The sequence below is a fragment of the Kryptolebias marmoratus genome, linkage group LG19 (assembly GCF_001649575.2).
Source record: "Kryptolebias marmoratus isolate JLee-2015 linkage group LG19, ASM164957v2, whole genome shotgun sequence".
Lineage (NCBI taxonomy): Eukaryota > Metazoa > Chordata > Actinopteri > Cyprinodontiformes > Rivulidae > Kryptolebias > Kryptolebias marmoratus.
Window position 1 is genome coordinate 1,288,501 of NC_051448.1, and position 20,906 is coordinate 1,309,406.

General features: G+C 47.1%; 1 protein-coding gene across 8 annotated transcripts; it reads right to left on the reverse strand.

Annotated features, from left to right (window-relative positions):
- Positions 1-1,798: 1,798 nt before the first annotated feature.
- kidins220b (kinase D-interacting substrate 220b) lies at positions 1,799-17,473 on the reverse strand. Of its 8 annotated transcripts, none has more exons than XM_017439222.3 (30): positions 17,288-17,473; positions 15,259-15,414; positions 14,853-14,951; positions 14,541-14,639; positions 14,333-14,431; positions 14,140-14,238; positions 13,665-13,763; positions 13,378-13,575; positions 13,194-13,292; positions 13,000-13,098; positions 12,755-12,853; positions 12,390-12,567; positions 11,828-11,992; positions 11,560-11,739; positions 11,314-11,479; positions 11,088-11,239; positions 10,459-10,748; positions 10,222-10,362; positions 9,892-10,129; positions 9,723-9,814; positions 8,961-9,105; positions 8,709-8,871; positions 8,460-8,638; positions 7,904-8,139; positions 7,482-7,595; positions 6,911-6,940; positions 5,729-5,866; positions 5,556-5,654; positions 5,255-5,485; positions 4,035-5,171 (listed from the first exon to the last, which is right to left on the reverse strand). In XM_017439222.3, the coding sequence occupies exons 2-30, from the start codon at positions 15,388-15,390 to the stop codon at positions 4,035-4,037; spliced, it is 5,196 nt and encodes a 1,731-aa protein (XP_017294711.1). In that variant the 5' UTR covers positions 15,391-15,414; positions 17,288-17,473. The 8 variants fall into 8 exon arrangements, with proteins under 8 accessions (XP_037837359.1, XP_017294713.1, XP_037837360.1 ...); XM_017439223.3 differs by having other exon boundaries at positions 15,259-15,417; XM_037981431.1 differs by lacking the exon at positions 7,482-7,595 and having other exon boundaries at positions 1,799-5,171; positions 17,288-17,472.
- Positions 17,474-20,906: the final 3,433 nt, after the last annotated feature.

A 20,906-nucleotide genomic window follows, 5' to 3' on the forward strand; every position in this document is an offset into this window, starting at 1 on the left:
AGCGTGTGAACCGGTTCTCCCAGTTCATCAGAGGATGGTTGTTGCTCAGATCCAGAGCTGAGACTGGGAGTGGTAGTAGCTGACAGTCATCTGCAGCTCTCAGTAATCAGATCAGAGGAGCTGCTCGGTTCCCATCTCTGCTGCTCTCAGATCAGATGTTTGGCAGCCGATCAAAGCCGGACCCTCTCTGCTCGGGATAATTCTGGGAGTTCGAGCTGAGGTCAGGGGAGTCGGATACAGGTCAAACATGTCTGTTTGCAGCAAGCGGCCATAAATCCATCACAGCGTTTTGAAGCAGATCCACGTTTCTCTGTCCACAAAAACCGAATCATCTGAAGAAGTTCAGCCTAAAGCTGATGGATGAAACAGAGACATCCTTTAAAATCTGCCTCTACTCAGTTAAAAATCCTCATATTTACATAACGGTTCAAACTTTAACTCTGTTGTTTCCCCGACTCAGCAGGAAACCTTTTTAAATATGGAAATCAAAGCGTCAGAAAATCAGATTATCATCACAAAGCTCAGCTGTGGGAAGCCGGGCAGCAAAAAGGAAAAGACCAGAAACCCCCGACATGCTGGTTCCGACCGCAGGACGGGTTTGGGTTTACAGTCAGTAACATGGCCTCTTAAACATGGATTTAAACAGAAAACAAACAGAAGGTTCCTGAAATCTTTAATCTGTTTATCAGCTAACATTAACTGATCCTGAGTCTAACTTGGTTTAATATTTATGATCACAGTCCAATAAACTTCAGGACAAACCGCTAAAATCTAACAGCTATCAACAGCTAAAGTTAGCTGGGCATGCTAACACTTTAGCTGTGACCAGACTGGTTGTGAAAAGAAAAGAGAAATTATTGCAAACTGAAATAATTTATAAGAACTAAGTTATGAATTTGTTCTTTGAGAACCTAATTCAGTAAAGTCCAGACAAAGTAACTAAAATCAGCTAAACATTCGAAAAGCTTCAGCTCTAACAGCTTAGTTAGCTCAGAATGCTAACATCAGCTGATAGATGCAAAAGTGAGACCAGATGCCTGTCTTCACTTTCTGCAGCTTTTTAAATAATAAAAAAAATACATTTAAACGGCCTTATAACAGAACGCGTGGTTCCACCTGCAGATTAAACTCACCTCAGGGAGAGTCACACCTGGCAAACATCTGTATTTAGCTGTAATAAAGCAGCAGGAGCTGCTGGTTCGAGTCCAGGTCCTTCAGAGCTCGGACTCTTATCTGCTGAGGAGGGAAACGGCGTGCACGTTGGCGTCAGGCGTCACGTTTATCTGAAACAGGTTTTTAAAACAGAGACCGGGTCGTGTTTTTATTCCACAGCCTCCAACAATCATCAAACATTTCAACCAGCTGCGGCGCGGCGCTCACTTCCTACATTTCCCATCATGCCTTTAATTTAAGTGTTTTAAATATCTGTCAGCTGTTAGAGACTCACCCAGATGTTAGCTGGTCTGCAGCGCCACCTGCTGGACAACAACTCCCATGATCCTCTCTGTTTCTGCGTCAGGTTACATTCTTATTACAGCCGACAATAAAAACAAAACAAGACTTCCTTCATCAGGAGAGATTTTAGTCAAATTCATGAATCTGGTTGGTTTAATAAAACAAAAAATATATTTAAAAATCCTTCAGATGTGAAAACAAAGAACAAATAAACTAAATACAGAGAGAAATATGTTCAAATTTAAAATGCAGCAGATGAATAAAGACTCTAAACTTCATGAATCCGGGACATTTTTCTGTGTAAATCTAAAATAAAGTAAATAAATAAAAACCCAGTCTGGGATCAGCATCACATCCAGTTTTATTTCTTCGTTTTCGTGCACAAGATCAACACAAACATCTTTAAAACACTGTTTTTAATAAATACATTTTAATTAACAGCCTGTTTCTTCATCAGTCTGGCTTTTATTCTGAAGGAGACTTAGTGTCAGATTACTGTGACCTCTCAGAGGATTAAAGTCAGCCTCATTTCAAGGAACTAAAAATCATTTTGAGTTTAACAGAAATCACAAAGCTGTAGTGATTTTCTACTTCAGAACGAGTCTGATTAATAAATACGTTTATTTATGAATAAAAGCAGAGCCATGACTTCCTGTTTCCGGGCGCCGCCATGTTGCTTCACAATCAGGATGTTTCAAATAATTAATTGAAGGTGTGAATGAAAGAAGAAGAAGAGAAGGAGGAAGAAGACGTCCTCAGGTCGTAGGTTAGAGGTGGAGCTATGATGTCACAGCTTTATAAAGATTGTTTTGGCCGCAACGTTTTAAAAAGATGTTTTTTTATCCTGAAGCTGTGTAACCCGGGAACATGAATAACTCTGAGCTGCTTTAATAAACTTCAGGTGGTTTCAGAGTTTTCTGAGGTCAAAGGTCAGGGTTTAGAGTTGACACTTTTATTGTGAAGGTTTATCTTCAGACAGTTTCAGCTCTAATCTTCATGAAATATGTTCAGAATAAAATCCAGATCTGATAACAGCTACTAACACCGAGACAATAAAACGACTTCCTGTTTAGAAACATCAAACACGGACAGAAAAAAACTACTTCCTGTCTGGAAACGTCAAACACGGACAGAATAAAACTACTTCCTGTTTGGAGACGTCAAACACTGAGAGAATAAAACTACTTCCTGTTTAGAGACATCAGATTAAAACTACTTCCTGTCTGGAAACGTCAAACACGGACAGATTAAAACTACTTCCTGTCTGGAGACGTCAGATTAAAACTACTTCCTGTTTGGAGACGTCAAACACCGAGAGAATAAAACTACTTCCTGTTTAGAGACGTCAGATTAAAACTACTTCCTGTCTGGAAACGTCAAACACGGACAGATTAAAACTACTTCCTGTCTGGAGACGTCAGATTAAAACTACTTCCTGTTTGGAGACGTCAAACACCGAGAGAATAAAACTACTTCCTGTTTAGAGACATCAAATACAGACAGATTAAATACTTCCTGTTTGGAGACGTCAGATTAAAACTACTTCCTGTCTGCAGACATCAAACACCGGCTCGGCTCACGATCACAGATTTGACTTTTAATACTGACTGAAGCTGGTTTAACGTTAAACTCTTCAGTTTCTACATTTAGACACAAACTCTTGTTTTTTACGAGGGTTGGGCGGCCGGACGAACATCAGCAGGTTAGATGTTTACTTTAGCTTGTTAAACTTTCCCTTTTAAATAAAGAACAGGTCAGACGCCGAACTGCGCAGCTTGAAACGACTTCCTACTGGAAACAAGGACCCAGATGACTTTAATGAGGAAGTCACTGCTGTTTAGTCTAATTCATCAGATAATTATCAGACAACAGACTAATCTAATAATAACATCTTTTTATAGGAAGCAGACAGAATAAAGCTGAGCCGCGGATTCAATCAGCTCCAAGACGCCGTTAAACCCCGGTAGCCAGAAGAAACAAACAAACTAACAGCTTTTATTTATATTAACGTTATCTGTGGAAGGCGGAGCTCCATCCTGGAGCGGCTCGTACCGTTTAAAAGGTTTAAAAGGTTTAAAGGTTTAAAGTTTAAAGGTTAAAGGTTAAAGGTTTAAAGGTTTAAAGTTTAAAGGTTAATGAAGTTGGGTTCTGACTGATAAAGCTGCTAACTTTAACTCAGATCTGAGGTATTTATTGTCAGCTTGAAGTAGCTCCTTGGTTTAAAACAAAGAAATCCCTAATGTGTGACTGGATTATTCTTGCCTGTTTCCAGACGGCGTTCCTGCTCCGCCTGTCCACCTGTCCACCTGTCCACCTGTCCACCTGTCCACCTGCTGCTGCTTGGACTGACGATGGAAAAACTTCAGCCTTTCGCCCAACCCCGGGTCCTACTTCAAACAGCTCACATCTAACGAGTTTTATAAACCACTTCACATCAACGACATCAACATGCATCAGATCTACTCACTACAGCTGAGCTCATGCAACTGATGACGAGAACCAAAGGCTTCAAGCTACCAAAACTTCCATCTGGTTGAAATGTTTTGGCGGTGCAGATGGCTCTCCTGGTCGTCGGGACGTCACAGGATGCTCTCGCGCTCCTCGCCGAAGGTGACGGTGTCGGATGACACGGTGCAGATCTCCGGTGGGTCTCCGGGCTTCAGGCCCCTCTTCAGGTGGACCACCCGGACGTTCTCGTTGTTCGGGCCAGGCCTGGTGGTGGAGCTCGGGGGGAGGATGACGTCGCCGGTGGTTTGGTTGGAGGAGGCGGAGCCCTCTGTGGGTGGGCGGGGCCGGGTGCCCTGCTGGGCGTTGGTGTTGTTGTTCAGCGTGACGTTGCTGGGCGTGCGGTTCAGGTTGTAGGACTTGGAGGAGGGCCAGCTCTCCTCGGGGCTGCTGGCCAGCAGGCTGCACTGGTCCTCGGAGCAGATGGACATGCGGGTCACGGCCGGGTCCTGCAGGCCGCTGAGGCTGCTGGGAAGGCCGCGCTTCCTGGCTGCGCTCTCCTCGCCCAGCTCAATCAGGTTGGCTCGCTCTAACTGCGACAGATCCGCCTCCTCGTCCTGCAGCGAGTGGTTGGGAGAGCTCTCGTTGGAACGGACGCCCGAGTCGGAGGAGTCCTTCTTGTCCAGCATGCTGTCGGACAGGTAGTCCTTCCCCTTCAGCGCCAGTGAGCCGCCGGGAAGTTTGGGGTCGACGCCCTTCTTCATCAGAGGAGGATTATCGGACTCTTCGGACTCCTCGTCGTCGCTGGTCAGCTTCTGGTACCTCAGCCCGCCACTCGCCTTCATCTTTAGGTCGGCGGCGCCCTGGAACAACCCGCCTCTCTCCGCCGACAGTTTCCGGGTCAGCAGGGACTTGGAGGACCCGTGGTCGCCCTTCTCGTCCTCCTCGGTAATCGGGTCGAGCGCGTCTCCGTTGGAGGTGAAGTCAGTGGCGTCGGGGGCGGGCTTAGTGCCACTCCTCTTGTTATAGGACTTGCGTCCATCTTGCTCATCTTTGCTTTTGTCCTCGGACGATGATGTCATGAACTGTCCTGGCTGCGGTTGGACGGGCTTCTCCATGATCCCGCCCATCTCCAGCTGGGCCATCTGGGCAATGTACTCCTGGTAGGCGTTGCGGTACTCGGCCTGCTGTTTGTCCGTCAGCTTGGCGATGTCGTTGGAGGACTCCTGGGAGTTCAGACTCGTCATGCTGGCGGTTCGGTGGGCGCCACCCTGAGGACAGACGGCACAACGACACCTTACACCAACCGCTTCCTCGCAGACAGCCGGTTCTGTTGGGTCCGAGGGCGACTCACCATCCAGGGAACGTTCCCGTGGCGCTGCGACTCGTCCAGTCCCACGCCGCTCAGCTCCTCGAAGCTCAGGTTGAAGCTGTACATCGGAGACGCGTCGGTGTTGGCAGCGCCGGCAAGGGGCGGAGCCATCGCTCGCCTTCCTGGCTCGATGTGACCACCCACAACGCTGCCTTGCTCGCTGGCGGTTTCCTCGTGCAGCACCTGGCTCTCAATGTGGCGCATCTCCAGAACCTGAAACCAGAGGACGGGTCAAACCTGGAACCTGGAACGTGTTTGATGCGTTGGATGTCTCTGAGCTGACCATGGCCCTGAAGAGCTGCCAGTCCCCGAAGTTCATGTTCATCTCCTTCTTCAGCTCGTCGATGTTGCACTGAGACAAAACTCTGCCGTTCACGTTGGCCTGGAACCAGAACAAACTGCTTCAGCCTCAGGTTCCTGGCGTCGCGGCGGGCGAGGAGAACCGGCTCCACTCACCTTCCTCACGGTGGCCGTGTACTGCCCGATAATGCTCTGGTCGATGCCTTCGATCTGCCGCACGCGCTCACAGACGGCGTCCGTCGTCATGGAGCTGAGGAGGATGGCGGGAGCGCCGGACACGACGGAGGCGGAGCCCTGAGCGAACATCCAGGAAAAGGTTTTACTTCGGTGCTCAGTGATATCAGACAGACGTGTTTAACTAAACCAGAAGCAATAAGAGTCCAACATTCCTGAGGAATGCATATCGCCCGCCGCTTCCATGCAGGAGATTTAAATGTTGAGGATGACTCTCAGCGACTACCACACCAAGTTTAACTCAAGTTCTGTAAAACTGGCAGAGTTATGGCCATTTCTGTGGCTGTGGGTTGTGTTTTTTTGGAAATAAAATAAAGCAGGTGGTAGTTTCACAGACGGGGGGTGAGGGGGGGGAGTTTTTACAGAGCAGAAAAGAGAAACAGAACTAGGACTAATAACTAGTTGGTGGTTACCAGTTAACCCCTTTCTGCTCAGTAACGTTAGGATCCAGAGTGAGAACAGAAAGCTACAGGCTGTCCAGGCAAGGTGCATGCTGGGAGATGTAGTGTTTGGTGATGTCCACAGCAAACAGCTGATTTAATTAGTCAGGTTAGTCTTCAGCTCATTAAAGCTAGAGCTTTCAGTTTCACACTTCATGACAACTATATTTATCTTTAATTACAACATCTGGACTCGTTGAACTGAACGCAGAACAAACCGGCTTCAATCTTAGCTTTTAGCTACTGCTTTGTTCATTTTAGCTTTTAACTTCTATATTTAAAGGTACTGATTGTTCTTATTGTTTGAACTTGATCAGAGTTTTAGTAACTCTCTGGTTTTTCATTTTGTTTCTAACGTTCCTTAAAGCAAGCGTGAGTTTTATTTTCTGCTCTGTTGGCGTCTTTATCAGCGCCGCAGAGAAAATAAAGAAAAAATGTGTCTATAACTAAATTAAGTGATCAGCAGCTTTATTTATTCAGGTAAGAATTAAAAATAAACCGGAGCTGAGCCGGGGGCGGGGCTTAACCCTCGTCACATGACGTAAAGCCCGGCTGTGGTGAGTTTAGTCTTTTACTCCTCTGATAAACCTGGTTTGAAGCTGAAACCTTCAGGTTTGCTGCGACATGAGGAGGGAAAGTGAAAAGTGAGGGGAACGTTCAGTACCTGCTTCCTTTTTAAAGACGAGTTCTTAGACTGCAGACAGACAGACAGACAGACGGAGGATGAGAACATCAGGACAACAGGTGAGACAGATGAGACAAACAGGAAGTGATAAACAAACATCAGCAGCTGCTGCTCCAACAACCACAGAAGAAGAAACGGAGAGAAATAACTCTTCTGTGTTCTGGAGAAAAATCACCTTTTTAAAATCAAACAGTGAAGTTTTGATTTGTTTTTATAATCAATTAAAAAACTGAACAAAACCCAACAAATAAGACAAAAAACACTTTCTGACTTTTACATTTAAATTCTGTAAACCTCATTTAATATTTACTCACCTTGTCAGACGTTTACTTCACTTTTAAAGCAGATAAATGTTTTTTCATGTTTCTGTTTTTTATATTTGTTGTCCCATTAGTTAAAAATGAAACCTAAAATAATTGTAAAATATGATCTTTATCATATTAACTCACTGAATTAATGAATAAATGAACATCAGGAACCATCACCATCAGAAACAAACCTTTAACTGTAAATTAGTTTCCCTCAGGTTCCTGCAGCTCGTCATACTTACGGCGGCGGCGGCGTCTCTGCTGAAGGTTTTAGGAGGCGGGCGGAGATGGAGGTGTGGCGGGAAGGAGGCCACGAGGGGGCGGGGCAGCTGGTAAAGATGGTGGGGGAAATATGGCTGAGGAGGTGGAGGTGGGGGGGAAATAAAAAAAGTAAAAAATGTTCATGGAAGAACGTCAACATAAAATAACTCGAAGAGTAAATCTCTGCTGCCTCAGAACCTCAGAACAGGTCAAAGGTCACATTTCTGGAGCTGAACATCGGAGCGAGCCGATTGGACGACCGCCCATCAGCTGATTGGCTGATTGCATGTGACAGCAGAGACTCAGAGACAGAAATGAAAATAAATCAAAATGATGGAGCTGAACTGGGAGGTCATGTGGTGATGATGTCATCGCTCTGCCGGTGGGCGGGGCCTGTACTCACCCTGTTGTAGAAGGGGTGCTGCGGGCCGGCCATGCCGCTGTAGTAGCTGCTGTGAGGCTGCGGGGAGACCACGCCCCCTGCCGGCGGATTGAACGGCCCGCTGAAGGAGGCCGACGGCGAGCAGGTGGACGACACCTGGCTGTAGACCGAGGTGGGGCGGGGCTGCACCTCCTGCAGCGGGATGGTCGGGTACGTGACTCCGCCCATGTTTATCTGCTCCCGGGCCGCTCGCACATCTGGAGCAGAGGAAAACATCCAAATCAGCTGGAAACATCTGGATTAGTTGGACAAAAACAGACATCTGGAGCAGAAGGAGGTAATCCTGACAACGAAGCAAAGTTTGACCTGAAACATCTGGAGAGAAAAACATCTGGATCATATAAAATGCCCACATTCATAGATCTAAAACCCACAGATCCAGGTAAACATCTGGCTCGGATGGACAGGCAAGGAACATCTGGATTAGTTGGACATGAACACATCTGGGCTGGTTAGACAGACAGGAAAACATCTGGCCACCTGATGAACCTGAAGCCCTGCTCCAGGTGGAACTTACCTGCGATGATCTCTCGGAGTTTGGGGTCCAGGTTGACCGTGCACGGCAGGAAGGTCCGGATGTCTCTGGCTGTCAGGACGGGCGTCCGGGAGGACAGGAAGACCTCGAAGCTGCGGATGTCTCCGTCGATCTCCAGCAGCGGCTCCACGTCTTTCGTGGTCGGGATGTTCTTGGACACTCTGAGGAAAAAAAGGACATCAGCTGCTGTCGGACCGGGCCCGGGACCAGGAAGTGAAGGTGACCTCTGACCTCTCGTAGATGGACTTGAGGTTGGCCTGGTCGGGGACGCCATCCGTCTCCTCCAGGAACAGGATGAGCCAGGACGTCCTGTAGGGCCACTGCTCCGTCAGGTTGATCCACGACGCCAGGCGGTCCCAGCTAAAGCTGATCTGATTGGCCCGCAGAAGACGACCTGGACACACGGACAGGAAGAGGCGGGATCACCTACGGCCACGCAAACAGAACGCGGTCGGACCCGGAGCTCAGGAGGTCAAAGTTCACCTGTGACGGACACGATGTTCAGCAGCCGCCTCATGGACTGCGGGCTGATGTCACTGAACCAATCCTCCGTCACCATCAGCTTCGTCAGGTCGAAGGACATCTGACGGGTCACCGAGCGCTGCACCTGGCGCCGCCGGTATGTGTCCTGTCCCACACAACACGGGTCACATGACCACAGACAGGTAAGCCACGGGAGGACGAGCGAACTGAAAACCTGCAGCCAATCAGCAGCCTGTGTGTAAAAGGAGCTGGTGGGCGGGGCTAAAGTCTGAGACAAATTCTGCACTGATGTCAAATATTTACCTGAAATAATTTATGTTGGAAAGTTTATGAGACTGAAACTGTTATAAATGTAAATAAAACAAAGAAAAAGAGTCAAAAATAAAAAGGATTGTATTTGTTACAGTTTGGCCAAAAGGTTGTATAAATTTTTGTATTTAACTTTTTTATCACATATTTATAATTTAACAAATTAAACATCTTAAATCCTGCAAGTTTTGATTTTTTTGTCGCAAATGAATAATTACAAGTTCAGAAGTCAGATTTATTTTGATAAATGTTTGTAATTAATCACAGAAAACTCAGTTTTTCTTCCTTTAAATTTATAACTTCAAACCCTGACGGAATATCCAAGTTTTTCATGGAACTATGAGACATTAATGAGAGAAAATCTGTGATTTTTCTTTAAATTCTGCCACCAGCTCCTCTGATTATCGTGATGTTTGCGCCGGTCGTCCCACGCCGCCGCGGCGTCCTTCTTACCCGACGGTTCAGAGTCGTTTTGCTGCCGAACTTCGTTAATTCTCCCAAACTGTGCTGAGAGAGTTTCCTGTCCAGCTCTTCGTGCCACCCGGCTGAAAAGAACAAAAACACATCGAATGTTAAAGTTAATCCACAAAGTAAACTTGGCTGCCTCTGTTGCCGTGGTTACCTTCGGAGTTGGTGGCGTCCCCGTTGGCGGGCGCGGCGGCGCACATCTTCTTGGCGCTGGAGAGCCCGCGGCTGTTGAGGAAGACGGGCAGGTGGACGATGTTCCTCATGTAGTCGTGTCCGTTGATGTTGGAGTCCCTGAGGACGCTGTTCAGGTTCTGGTTGATGGCTTTGATGATGATGTGCGGGTCGCTGGCGAAGATGGAGATGAACGGGCCTTTGGAGAACAAAACTCGGACCTGCAGGAGGCATCATCTGTTTTCAGCTTCCTGTCCTTTCACAATAAAACGCTCCTGGTGAACAGCTGAAGGAACAACACTTCTGTCCTCACCGTGTCGAGCATCTGCAGAACTTTGTCCTGCTCGCAGGAGTCCAGCCCGTCGATGACGACCACCAGCCGGGTCTGATGCTGCGTGAAGCTGTCGATGGTCTTCGCCATCCTCGCCATCAGCTCCACCTCATGCTTCAACACCTGGGAGACAAAACCAGGACAAGAGGACACCGAGAGAGACAGATGAGAAACATTAACTTTTACTGGACGCTCCTCTATGAAGCCCCGCCCCCTCACCTTCATGAAGCCCTCACTCTTCAGCTTGTGCATCTTGTTGGCGGCGCCGTGAAGCCTCTTCCTCTGCGAGTTCAGCACCGAGTCGGTGACCTGCCACCAGGTCCTGCAGTTCAGCAGCACGGCCAGCCCCACCACGCTGCCGATGGCGATCAGGACGGCGTTCACCGTCTGGTTCTCGCCGTCCACCTTGAAGACGGCCAGCAGCGCCATGCCGGTGACCAGGCAGGCCAGGACGAAGACGAAGAGGATGAAGGACGGCAGGCAGCACGTCCTCTTCCACTTCCTCTTTCCTGCAGGAAACAACAGGAAGGAAGTCATTTAAGGATTAAATCAGCTCTGAGTTCATTTAACCTTAAAATATATATTTTATATCAAACAGGGAGATTTCTGCTTCTGTCTTGACAATTTTACTTTTTGTTTTTAACTTTAACACATTTTTAATTTCAGCTTCTAGTTTCTTTAAGGGTCTAAAACTAAAGGATCTCAGTCTACATTTGTCTCCAAAGCAAAGGAAAGAGAAACATGTTTTCTAAAAATAAAAAAGTCAAAAAACAACAAGGAATCCAGGAGGACTCAGGATGGAGCCCTGAGGAACTCCACGTCAAATCAGGGCAGTAAAGAGGAATAACCTTGAGTCTCCTCGGTTTTAAACACTCTGAACAGACGCGTGGCGAGGAAGCCGAACTCTCTCTCGCAGGCGTCCGACAGCGTCGCGATCATCTCCGCCATCGATGTCTCTCCTCCGACGCTGGACAGACGGTTGTAGTCTGTGAACAGGAACCTGCGGGAGGAGCCATTTTGGCATCAGTTCCAGGAGATCCTCCCTGGTTTTTACCTCAGGATCAGCGCAGGTACCTGACAGGCAGAGCTTTGGTGCTCTGCTCCGGCAGCTCTGGCGGGTTGACAAACATCAGCCTCAGCAGTAGCTCCAGATAGCCGATGTGACGAGCCAGACGGGTGCTGAGGAGCCACGCCCACGTCCAGTTCTCGCCCTCTCTACGCCCGCCGAAGTACACGACCACTGTGGATTACACAAACGTGTTTGATGTATGAACGGCTAAAACCTGAGTCAGCGTTCAGGAGCCTCAGAAACAGACTCACCAAAGAACAGGTAGAGCAGCGCCAGCAGGCTGAGGGAGACCGCCATGGCGAGTTTGGGGTCGACGGTGAAGCCGAGGACGATGGCGACAGAGCCACAGAAGAGCAGCGACAGGAAGACGACGAGCCAGGAGAACTGGAACAACGGCTCGATCTGCTGGCCGGCAAACGTCTTCATCTCATCTGAGGAGGAGGAGGGGAGGCGTTAACAGGTGTCCACGAGGTGTGTGTGTGTGTGTGTGTGTGTGTGTGTGCGTGCGTACGGACTCACCCTCCAGCTTCTTGAGCAGGAAAGACTTGCCGCTGCCCCACTGCGCGTACAGACCCACGCAGATGGGGGGCTGCATGGTGGGTTCACTCAGGATGTCGGCCAGAGCGGAGCTGTACAGGTCGTACCCCAACATGTCTCCGTCCGTCTCTGTGGGGGACAGGTGACCTGCAGGGGGAGGGACACGTCAGAGGACAGGTGAACCTCAGGTGCTGCACGCAGACAGGCCTGAATCAAACCGCTGCTCTGCTGCTGCTGGCTGAACGCTCAGGTGTTTCAGGCTCAGGTGTTCCTGTCAGACATCAGCTGACGTTACAACACAGGAAAACCAAACAGGTCAAAGGTCTGGAACTAGATCTGATTTAAAGACACTTCCTCTTCCCTCCACTTCTTCGTCACCTCACAACTCGGCCGACTAACACAACACAACTCTGTCTTTGCCAGCCAGATAAAACTAAAACATTTTATCGATAAAAACTTGTTTTTTCTTGTCAGATTTCAGTCAAATGAAATTAAAATGTGAAATCTAAAAGTCTAACAGCTGTTTGTGCAGATAAAACCGTACGGGCTCCAAAGATCTGGGTGAGGATGCTCTTCTGGTGGCTGCAGTCGATGTTGTACGGCGTCTCTCCGGCCTTGTTGGGTCGGTACAGCAGGCGGCCATCTTTGGGGTTTCGGAGCAGGAGCTCGGCCAGGCGGCGACTGCGACCGCGGATGGCTATGTGGAGCGGCGTGTCTCCTTTCTGGGAAGACAGAACGAGGGCTGAGTGAAACAAAAACAGTTTCTGGTTTTTAGGGTCGTTAAAGCAAATATTCTGAAGACTTTTCTTTTTGTTTCTCTCTCGAAAACGTATCTCCACAGTTTGAGCACTTGGTAAACTATCGTTTGGTGAATAAAACACGCCGGCGCCGGACCTCGGAGGTTCCCACCTTGTCCACCGCAGAAACTTTGGCTCCTTTATCGAGCAGCAGCTCCACAATCTCAATGTTCCTCATCTTCGTCGCTTTGATCAGCGGCGTCTCTCCGTCCTGAAACGGAAAAGATGAAGACAGATAACAGCTGCTGCCGCCATCGAACACGACTCAAATGATGACAAGGTCAAAGGTCAGCTGGTTAGGCGTTCGGAAATGAAGAAATCAGCAGATGGTCATAATGTTCTGGCTGATCAGCTCACCTTGGTGCAGGTCTCCGTGTCGGGGTTACACTGCAGGATGTCCCTCACCATGGTGGCGTTTCCTTTTTCCACGGCCCAATAAAGAGCCGTTTTATTGTCCTGCAAAGCCGCAGATCGTCAGCTTCTGCAGAAACCCAAAACATCACCTGGAAACAGACCGGAGACTCATTCCTGGCCCCGCCCCCTGAACTCACCTGTCCTCTGATGTCGATGTCGGCGTATTTGTGCAGCAGAGCTCTGACGATCTCCACGTGGCCGCCCCTCACGGCTCCGATCAGCACCGTGTCTCCGCTCTGAAACACACAGCAGCTGTTAAAGCTCCCTGCAGCAGCAGTGGCGCCCCCTGCTGGACAGACTGAGGCGGCGGCGGCGTCTCACCCGGTCGGGGATGTTGACGTACGTCCCCGCGTCCAGCAGGTCCTGGACGATCTCGGTGTGGCCCTCCTTGGCGGCGATCATCAGCGCCGTGTTTCCGTCCTTGTCGGTCATGTTGACGTTGGGGTTCCTCTTCAGCAGCTCCTTCACCACCGTGGAGTACCCGCCCCTCACCGCCACGATCAGCGCCGTCATGGAGTTCTGAGGGACGGGAGAGCAGAACAGGACGTTATTCATCCTCCCTGCCCTCAGCAGGTCATGTTGTCACGCGGCGGCGCTCTGGGTCGTACCGCCCCCTCCTGGTCGACGTCGGCTCCTTTCTCCAGCAGGTGCATCACACAGTCGTAGTGACCCTTCCTGGCCGCCCAGATCAGCGGCGTGGTGCCGTACTGTCACACAAACACACAAAACGTTTATTTTATTTGTTGCCATGAAAGGCGGGCGATCATGCAACTGCCTGTCTGTGTGTTAGCAAAATATCTGATGAACCACTGAATGTATTCTACTGAAACTGTCAGAAAGCAATCACTGGATGTTCAACTACAACTGATTAGGTTTCGGCATTAACATGATTCAAGATGGCCGCCACAGCTAATCAACCTCAGAAAACACACAGAAGGCTGAAGGTCAGTACATTTTAGAGATACTGAGCTCAAATTTGGTATGTTAGTAGCTGAGAGTCATCCCGAACACAGACTCTGAGCTCTAACTGATCGGTTGTTTGGGTCGTGATGTGTTCCTGTTTGCTTGTTTCGTTCGGTTCACCTTATCTGAACAGTTGACTTTGGCTCCGTAATGCAGCAGCAGCTTGACGATTTCAGAGTGTCCTCGACCCGCCGCCCAGATGATCGGATAAACGCTGTACTGCTCCGGCAGGAAGAGGTCAGAGGTCAGAGGTCAGAGGTGAACAACAAGGCGTCTTCCTGTTTGTGTTTCCAGCCTCGCTGAGTGCGTTTACCTGTCCGGTGGTGTTGGGGTTCCCTCCTTCCTCCAGCAGCAGTTTGGTCACCTCCTCACGACCTTTGTAGGACGCCCACATGAGAGCCGTCCAGCCGCCCTGACGCACAAACAACAACAACAACAACAATCAGCACACCTGAATGAAACACAAACAGCGGCAACAGTATAATCTGCAGACTACATTTCCCATGAGTCTTTGCTCCCACCATGTCTCTGTGCTCGATGTAGGCGCTGTTCTCCAGCAGCTCCTTCACCACCTCCACGTGACCCTCTTTAGCTGCGGAGATCAGGGCCGACCAGCAGTCCTGAAACACAGAGAGGCTGCGTTACTGCGGAAACAGGACGCACACACGGAGAACCTGCGTCACCATGGAAACAGGAGCCACTCGGCCTGCCCGTCTCGTAGCAAGGGGTGGGGGGAGGGGGTCGTTTATTATTGAGTCTCTTTGTTTAAAGAAGTTCAGTTTCACACAAACAAACAAACAAGATGTCTCCCGAGGACACGGCGGCGCGCTCACCACGTCGTCCAGGTTGACGTTGGCGCCCCTCCTGATGAGCTCCTGGACGATCTCCATGCTGCCCTGCTCCGCCGCCAGCATCAGAGGCGTCTGACCGTTCTGTGCACGGGAAATAAACAAACAAACAACACAGGATTCAAATAAATTCAACTCAACAAGAAATCATTGCATGACGTGTTGACAAGACAAAAAGGATAAGTGTTAAATTAAAATAATAAGGGTGGAAACAGAGAACATAAAACACTGAATATTTAACTCAGTTTAGAGCAGAACGTTTGTTAGAATAAACTTGAGAAACATCAAATAAAAGCATCAACAAAAAGAGAAATAAACGGAGAACGCAGGAAGAGCTGCTGATAGCGTTCTGCTCAAACACAGAAATAAAAGAAGCGGTTTGTTGCCGTACGTCGCTGCGTCCGTCCACCTCCTTGAAGCGGTCCAGGTGAGCCCGGAGCGCGGCCAGGTTCTCCTCCTCCACGTAGCTGAACAGGTTCTGGATCGCCAGCGTGGTCATCTTGATGGACGTGGTGGTGTCCATGTCTGCGGTTTGTCACGGCGCCCCCTGCTGACCACAGAGGATACGAGTCTGAAGAACGTTCTCCTGCTTGTTCCTGCAGAACGTTCTCTTTTGACAAACCGTATGTTGACAAATATGACCTTCCAAATTTCCAAAAGAATTTACAGAAATAGATAAATTATCAAATACATCTTCGTATTTCTGTCTTTATTGTTTTATTTGTGTCACAGGATCAACCAGCTGGTTTATTTGATATAATTAAATGATGATGAAAATGTCTGCAGCAGCAGAAAGAGCTCCGAGTCAAACAGATGCAGCCTGTAACGACCCCTGCAGCCTCCAGGGGGCTCCACCCTGTCACACCTGTCCCTGAGCGGTGGGCGGAGCCTGTCTCAACCTGTGAGACATTCACGTCCAGCGGAGATAAGCCGTCTGCTGCAGACTTCAGTCGTCTGAACTGACCTGAGATCAGCCTGCTGCTTCTGCCGGCTGCTGATAAAAGCTGAAAGAGGCCGGGGCACCATTTTACCGCCACAAACACAGCCAAAGGGATGTGCAGCCGTCGCCATGACAACAGCCTCCACATAGGGAGCGTGGAGATGCTGATGAATACTGATGTGGGGGGAAGAGTTCCTGTTTGATTCAGATGAAGCCGTCAGCACCGGTCACGTTCTTTTCTTCAGACAGCTCAGCCTCCTGACGGAGCTCAGGAAATGATTTATTTAGAAAGGCAGACAGGTTTGATCCAGACCAGGACCAGGACCAGGACCAGGACCAAGTTCCCCCACCCCCATGGTCAGAGCGTTCCCTGATGGCAGCAGGTCGATGCTTCCTGAAACACCACTCCTCCTCTGATGTGTTGCATTCCAACACAAACACCTCATTCTGCTTAACGAGGCACTGATCAGGTGATCACCTGAACCAGACCTCAGGTATAAAACCCTCGGCTGGGGTCGTCATGACAACAGCCTCCTGCAGCAGGAGCTGAAATCAAAGAAACAACCACCGATGGAGCCCTGAGGTTCTCCTGGCAGAGGGACCCAGGGAGGTTCTGGTGCTGATAAAGGACCAGCAGATCCAGGTCCTGTCAGGACCGGCCCAGTCTCCAGACCTGAACCTCCCTGAAACCTTCTGGGATGTGATGAAGAGGAGGATGATGGTCAGGAGCATCAAACAGCTGAGCTGATTGGAGGAGAAACAACAGCAGCAGCAAAGATGGAGGACAAACTGATTCTGATCCAAGATCAACATTTACCTGCCTGAATTAATATAACTTTGTTTTATATCTTTGGATTCAAACCTTCTCTGGGATTCTGATAATAAATCCTCTAAATCAGAGGATTCTTATTTGAAATTTGGAAGAAGTGTTATTAATATATTCATTTTAATCAAACACAAACTTATAAAACAGAAAAACTAAAGAAAATCAGAGAAACGGATCATTTATGCAGTTTTATCACTAGTTTCTTCTGTTCTCATTCTTCTGTTGTTTTATAGTTTTAAATAATAACCTGTACAGTTTATATTTTATTATGGGTTATTATTTAAAACCACTACACAAACAGTCAAAAGACACGATTTATTTAAACTGACTCGACCACAGCCAGCCGTGTTAACATTAATAATAATAAATTGAATAATTTGAGCTGCTTTTTGAGCAGAATTTAAGGTTTCTGACAGCTGGAACCGGAATAACCTTCATCCTGTCGGACACTTTCAGTCCTTCACCCCCAGCACATTCAAACTAATAATTCATTTAATCCGTGTTTTCACCGGTTATAACCGAGAAAAACACCGACATGTTACCGAGAAACCGACTCATTCCGACAGACTCGACAAGTGTCGATCGATAATGAATAATTAATCGATGACAGGGAAGGATGCTGGCGGTCAGACGAGTGAAAGCAGCTGAATTTACCTTCCAGGAAGAATTAGTTTCCGTTTAAGCGGTCCGGGTTCGGGTCCGGACGGGTTTCGGTGTCCGCAGCTGGGCGGGTTTAGCGCTTTTCCTCTGCCTGTGTTGGGATGAAAGGCTTCGGTTATTCCCCATCCCCGACAACAGCGGCCATCTTGATCAGAACAACAAGCGAGAAGACAACAGCGCAGGCAGCCAATCACAGCCCGCCTCTGCGTCAAGTTAGCCAATCAGAGCACAGCATTTCCGCCCACCGCCTTCAAAATAAAAGCGTCTGCGAAGGTTGCTTCCTGTGAAAAAGAAAACAAGCCCGTCTTTGTTATTCTTCACCTCTATGACTTACTAACCTAATATTTTAAATATACACCTTCAACTGTCATTTTTAAAATAACTTTAATCAAATAACTTTAATCATAACCCTTAACCTTTCTTCTTTGAGTAAAAAAATATGATCAAAGCCAAGTTTGTGTACAAATATTTAAAATGTCAGTTTTAAGTTAACCAGCAGACTCTGACCCTGATGGGAATAAAGACTAGCAGCAAGGCATTGGGCAATTTTAATTTGTATTTACATTTAAATAAAGACATAAATAACTCAGCAAACTAAAATATTAACTCTAAATGTTTTGTGCTCAGGTATAAACACTCATTAATTAAACTGAGTAATGTTTTGAAAGTATTTAATCACAAACACTGAAACATTACTGAGTTATATCTGAGATCCTGACTGGTGATCCGTGCCGGGCGTCAGAATCTGTTTAATGGAGTTTAAAGTTCAGATCTGAGTGGAGTCTTATCAGGAATTATCAGTCTATCACCACAACCAGGGCTGGACATACAACAATAAATCTACCAAACTGTGGTTTGTTTTTAAGTGATTATTAAGTGTAAAGATTATTACTAGATCAACAAGCAGTGACCTTGATATTCTTATCGAAACCTGTTCTCCTCGCCATATTTCTGTCTCCTACCAGCCTGATCCTGTTCATATCAGGTTGATTTTATTTATTTCTTTGTGTCCTAATAACATGTCTACATTCACAGGATGACCTCAGGCTCTAATAACAACAAAAATAACTGAATCTTTTACACATTCATATAAAGTGTTAAAAAAATCCAACATTTATTCACAACATTTACAAAAAAACAAACAAAACTAAACATGTAGTCCAAACAAACATTTATCAAACCTACAGATACGTGATGGTTGCCCATTGTTGAGTCACATAAAAGAATTTCTCACATTTTAAACCAGGAGTCATGAGAGAAACTAAACACTAGAAATACAAATGTGGAATTAGTAAAACATACACCTATATTTAGAAATATGCTTTCCTGATTTAGAAAAAAAAAGGACTAAAAAACACAGGCAGTTACTGATGGGAGGTACAACACTGGGCTCAACGAGCCACAAAATACTGACAGCAGTCGAGAGAAATTAATTCAACTTTGTGTAAAAATAACATTTACAGCTTGTAGAGATGTTAGCTGCAGATTTAAATCCCTTCTGGATAACCGTGATCACCTGTGAGACTAAAAACTAGCCTGAATACTTCACACGACCATTCGAAGCTAGAGAGGTCAGAGGTCAGAGGTCAGTCTGGGACGTGTTCAGCTCGGCTGCCACCGTGAACAAAGACATGTTGAAAAAAGCAGTAAATCTTAGAGCGCTTCTATATTTATTAGTATTTATTTCACACAAAAAGGAGTCATCAAAGCGGAGCTGTGCCTCGAAACGGGAATTCTGATGCAAACGTGGCGAAAGACCGTAAGCAACACATCACGATTAAATCCGATTATTTGTAACACCAAAGATTTAAAAAAAAAAAACGGGTACACTGCAGACAAACAGAACGAATCGTTGAGCATAACAGGACCAGGGAACGAAGCTGTCTCAGAGTGACCTTTGACCCCTGCACTGAAACACGTCAGCTTCCTTCCTAAACTTTTATCCAGTTTCCATTTGGAGTCTGAGAGTTGTCACTGCAGAACTTTAAATCAGATTAAAACAAAATAAAATCACTGGTTTCCACATGAATCAGTTCCCCAAACTAAAACAAATGTTTGTAGCGAAACCATTGGCTGATTCGGTTAAACAGCTGAAGATACTGAACCTTCTGTTGGAGCAGGGAGAAGGAGGCTCGAGGACGATGAGATTTCTTTTTTTTTTGTGTCTAACGTCACCATTAAACTGCTCCAAACTCTAAATACAGACTTTTGGTTTTTTATCCCCCTGTTAGATGAAAACACTGTTTCTGCCTATGTACATAAAACAAAGAGAGCGAACCAAGATGGATTCAACTTTCTGCCATAAAGAATCTGTTTCCAAATGATCACGTTTCACCACAAGAACCTTGTTTGCAAATATCAAACACAAAGAAGAACGGAACCGTGGAAGTTTTAAGACCATATTTGATGTTTTCTCAAGTGTTTCACCTCAAACTCTAAAAACTAAACCAATACTTGAGAAACAGTCAATCCTTGTCGTTTTCACGGAGGAGAAACATGATTTGAGCAGCATCTCAGTTCACATTACAGGGTTTGACCTCGGTTTCAGCTAACGTTCAATTATTCTGTTGGTTTATTTCCCTTTTCTTAAACCAGACCACGTTTTGATTAAAATTACACCAAGAACTTTAACTAAAACTAAAAATGTAAACACATCGAGACAAACTTCTTCCAAGCAGCAGTTCCTTTTTTTTGTACAACTAAGGTGACTGAGTGGAACAAGCATTGGCACTTTCTTCAAAACGAACTTCTTTCAACACTTTGATGAAGTTGATTTTACTCAAACAACTCATTTAGTCATCCCGTTGTATTAATATCATTTCAAAAATGTGATTTTTTCATAATTTCCTCTCTTTAATACCAGGTTTCTGAGAAAGAAACAGTTCAGGCAGTTCAGGCTGCTCCATGTAAACTCACTTTTTGTTTGAATTTCTCTCATGTGGCAGATTTGTTTTTGTGTTTTCTGAATCTGCCAGTAGTCAGTTCTGGGAGTCGAGCTTCCTTTGAAAGAAAATACAACCCAGGACCTGCCTTCATTTACATCTCCCCCCTCCCCGGATCCAAATAAAACCGCGTTTTGGCCATTTTGTGTTTCTGTACCTAAATCAGCAGGAGCATCCCTGAGCCTGATTGGCTCCTCATCCTCTCACACAAGTCCATGGAAAAATGATGTAAACGGTTATTCTTAGACCTCTGCCTCATGAGGTCTTCTCTTTCTGTGCGTAGGTGCTGTCTGCAGCCTCCAGGGGTTTCTGGACCGGATCCTGGGGGCTCTTCTGCTGCTCTTTCAGGCGCAGATGCCTCGGTTTGACGGGCATCGCCACCGCCAAGAGAATGCAGATGATGTGAAGACAGAAGCACCACGACCTGCAGAGGCCCGAGAAGAAAAGGTCCAAGATGTTAGGAGCAGCATTCAGAGACCCTGGAGGTCAGGGGCTGAATCTGAGCCTGAATCTGAGCCTAAATCTGAGCCTGAATCTGAGCCTGAATCTGAGCCTAAATCTGAGCCTGAATCTGAGCCTAAATCTGAGCCTAAATCTGAGCCTGAATCAGAGCCTGAATCAGAGCCGGCAAGCCAATGAAATCCTCTACTTTAACAGAACTTCTTCATCTG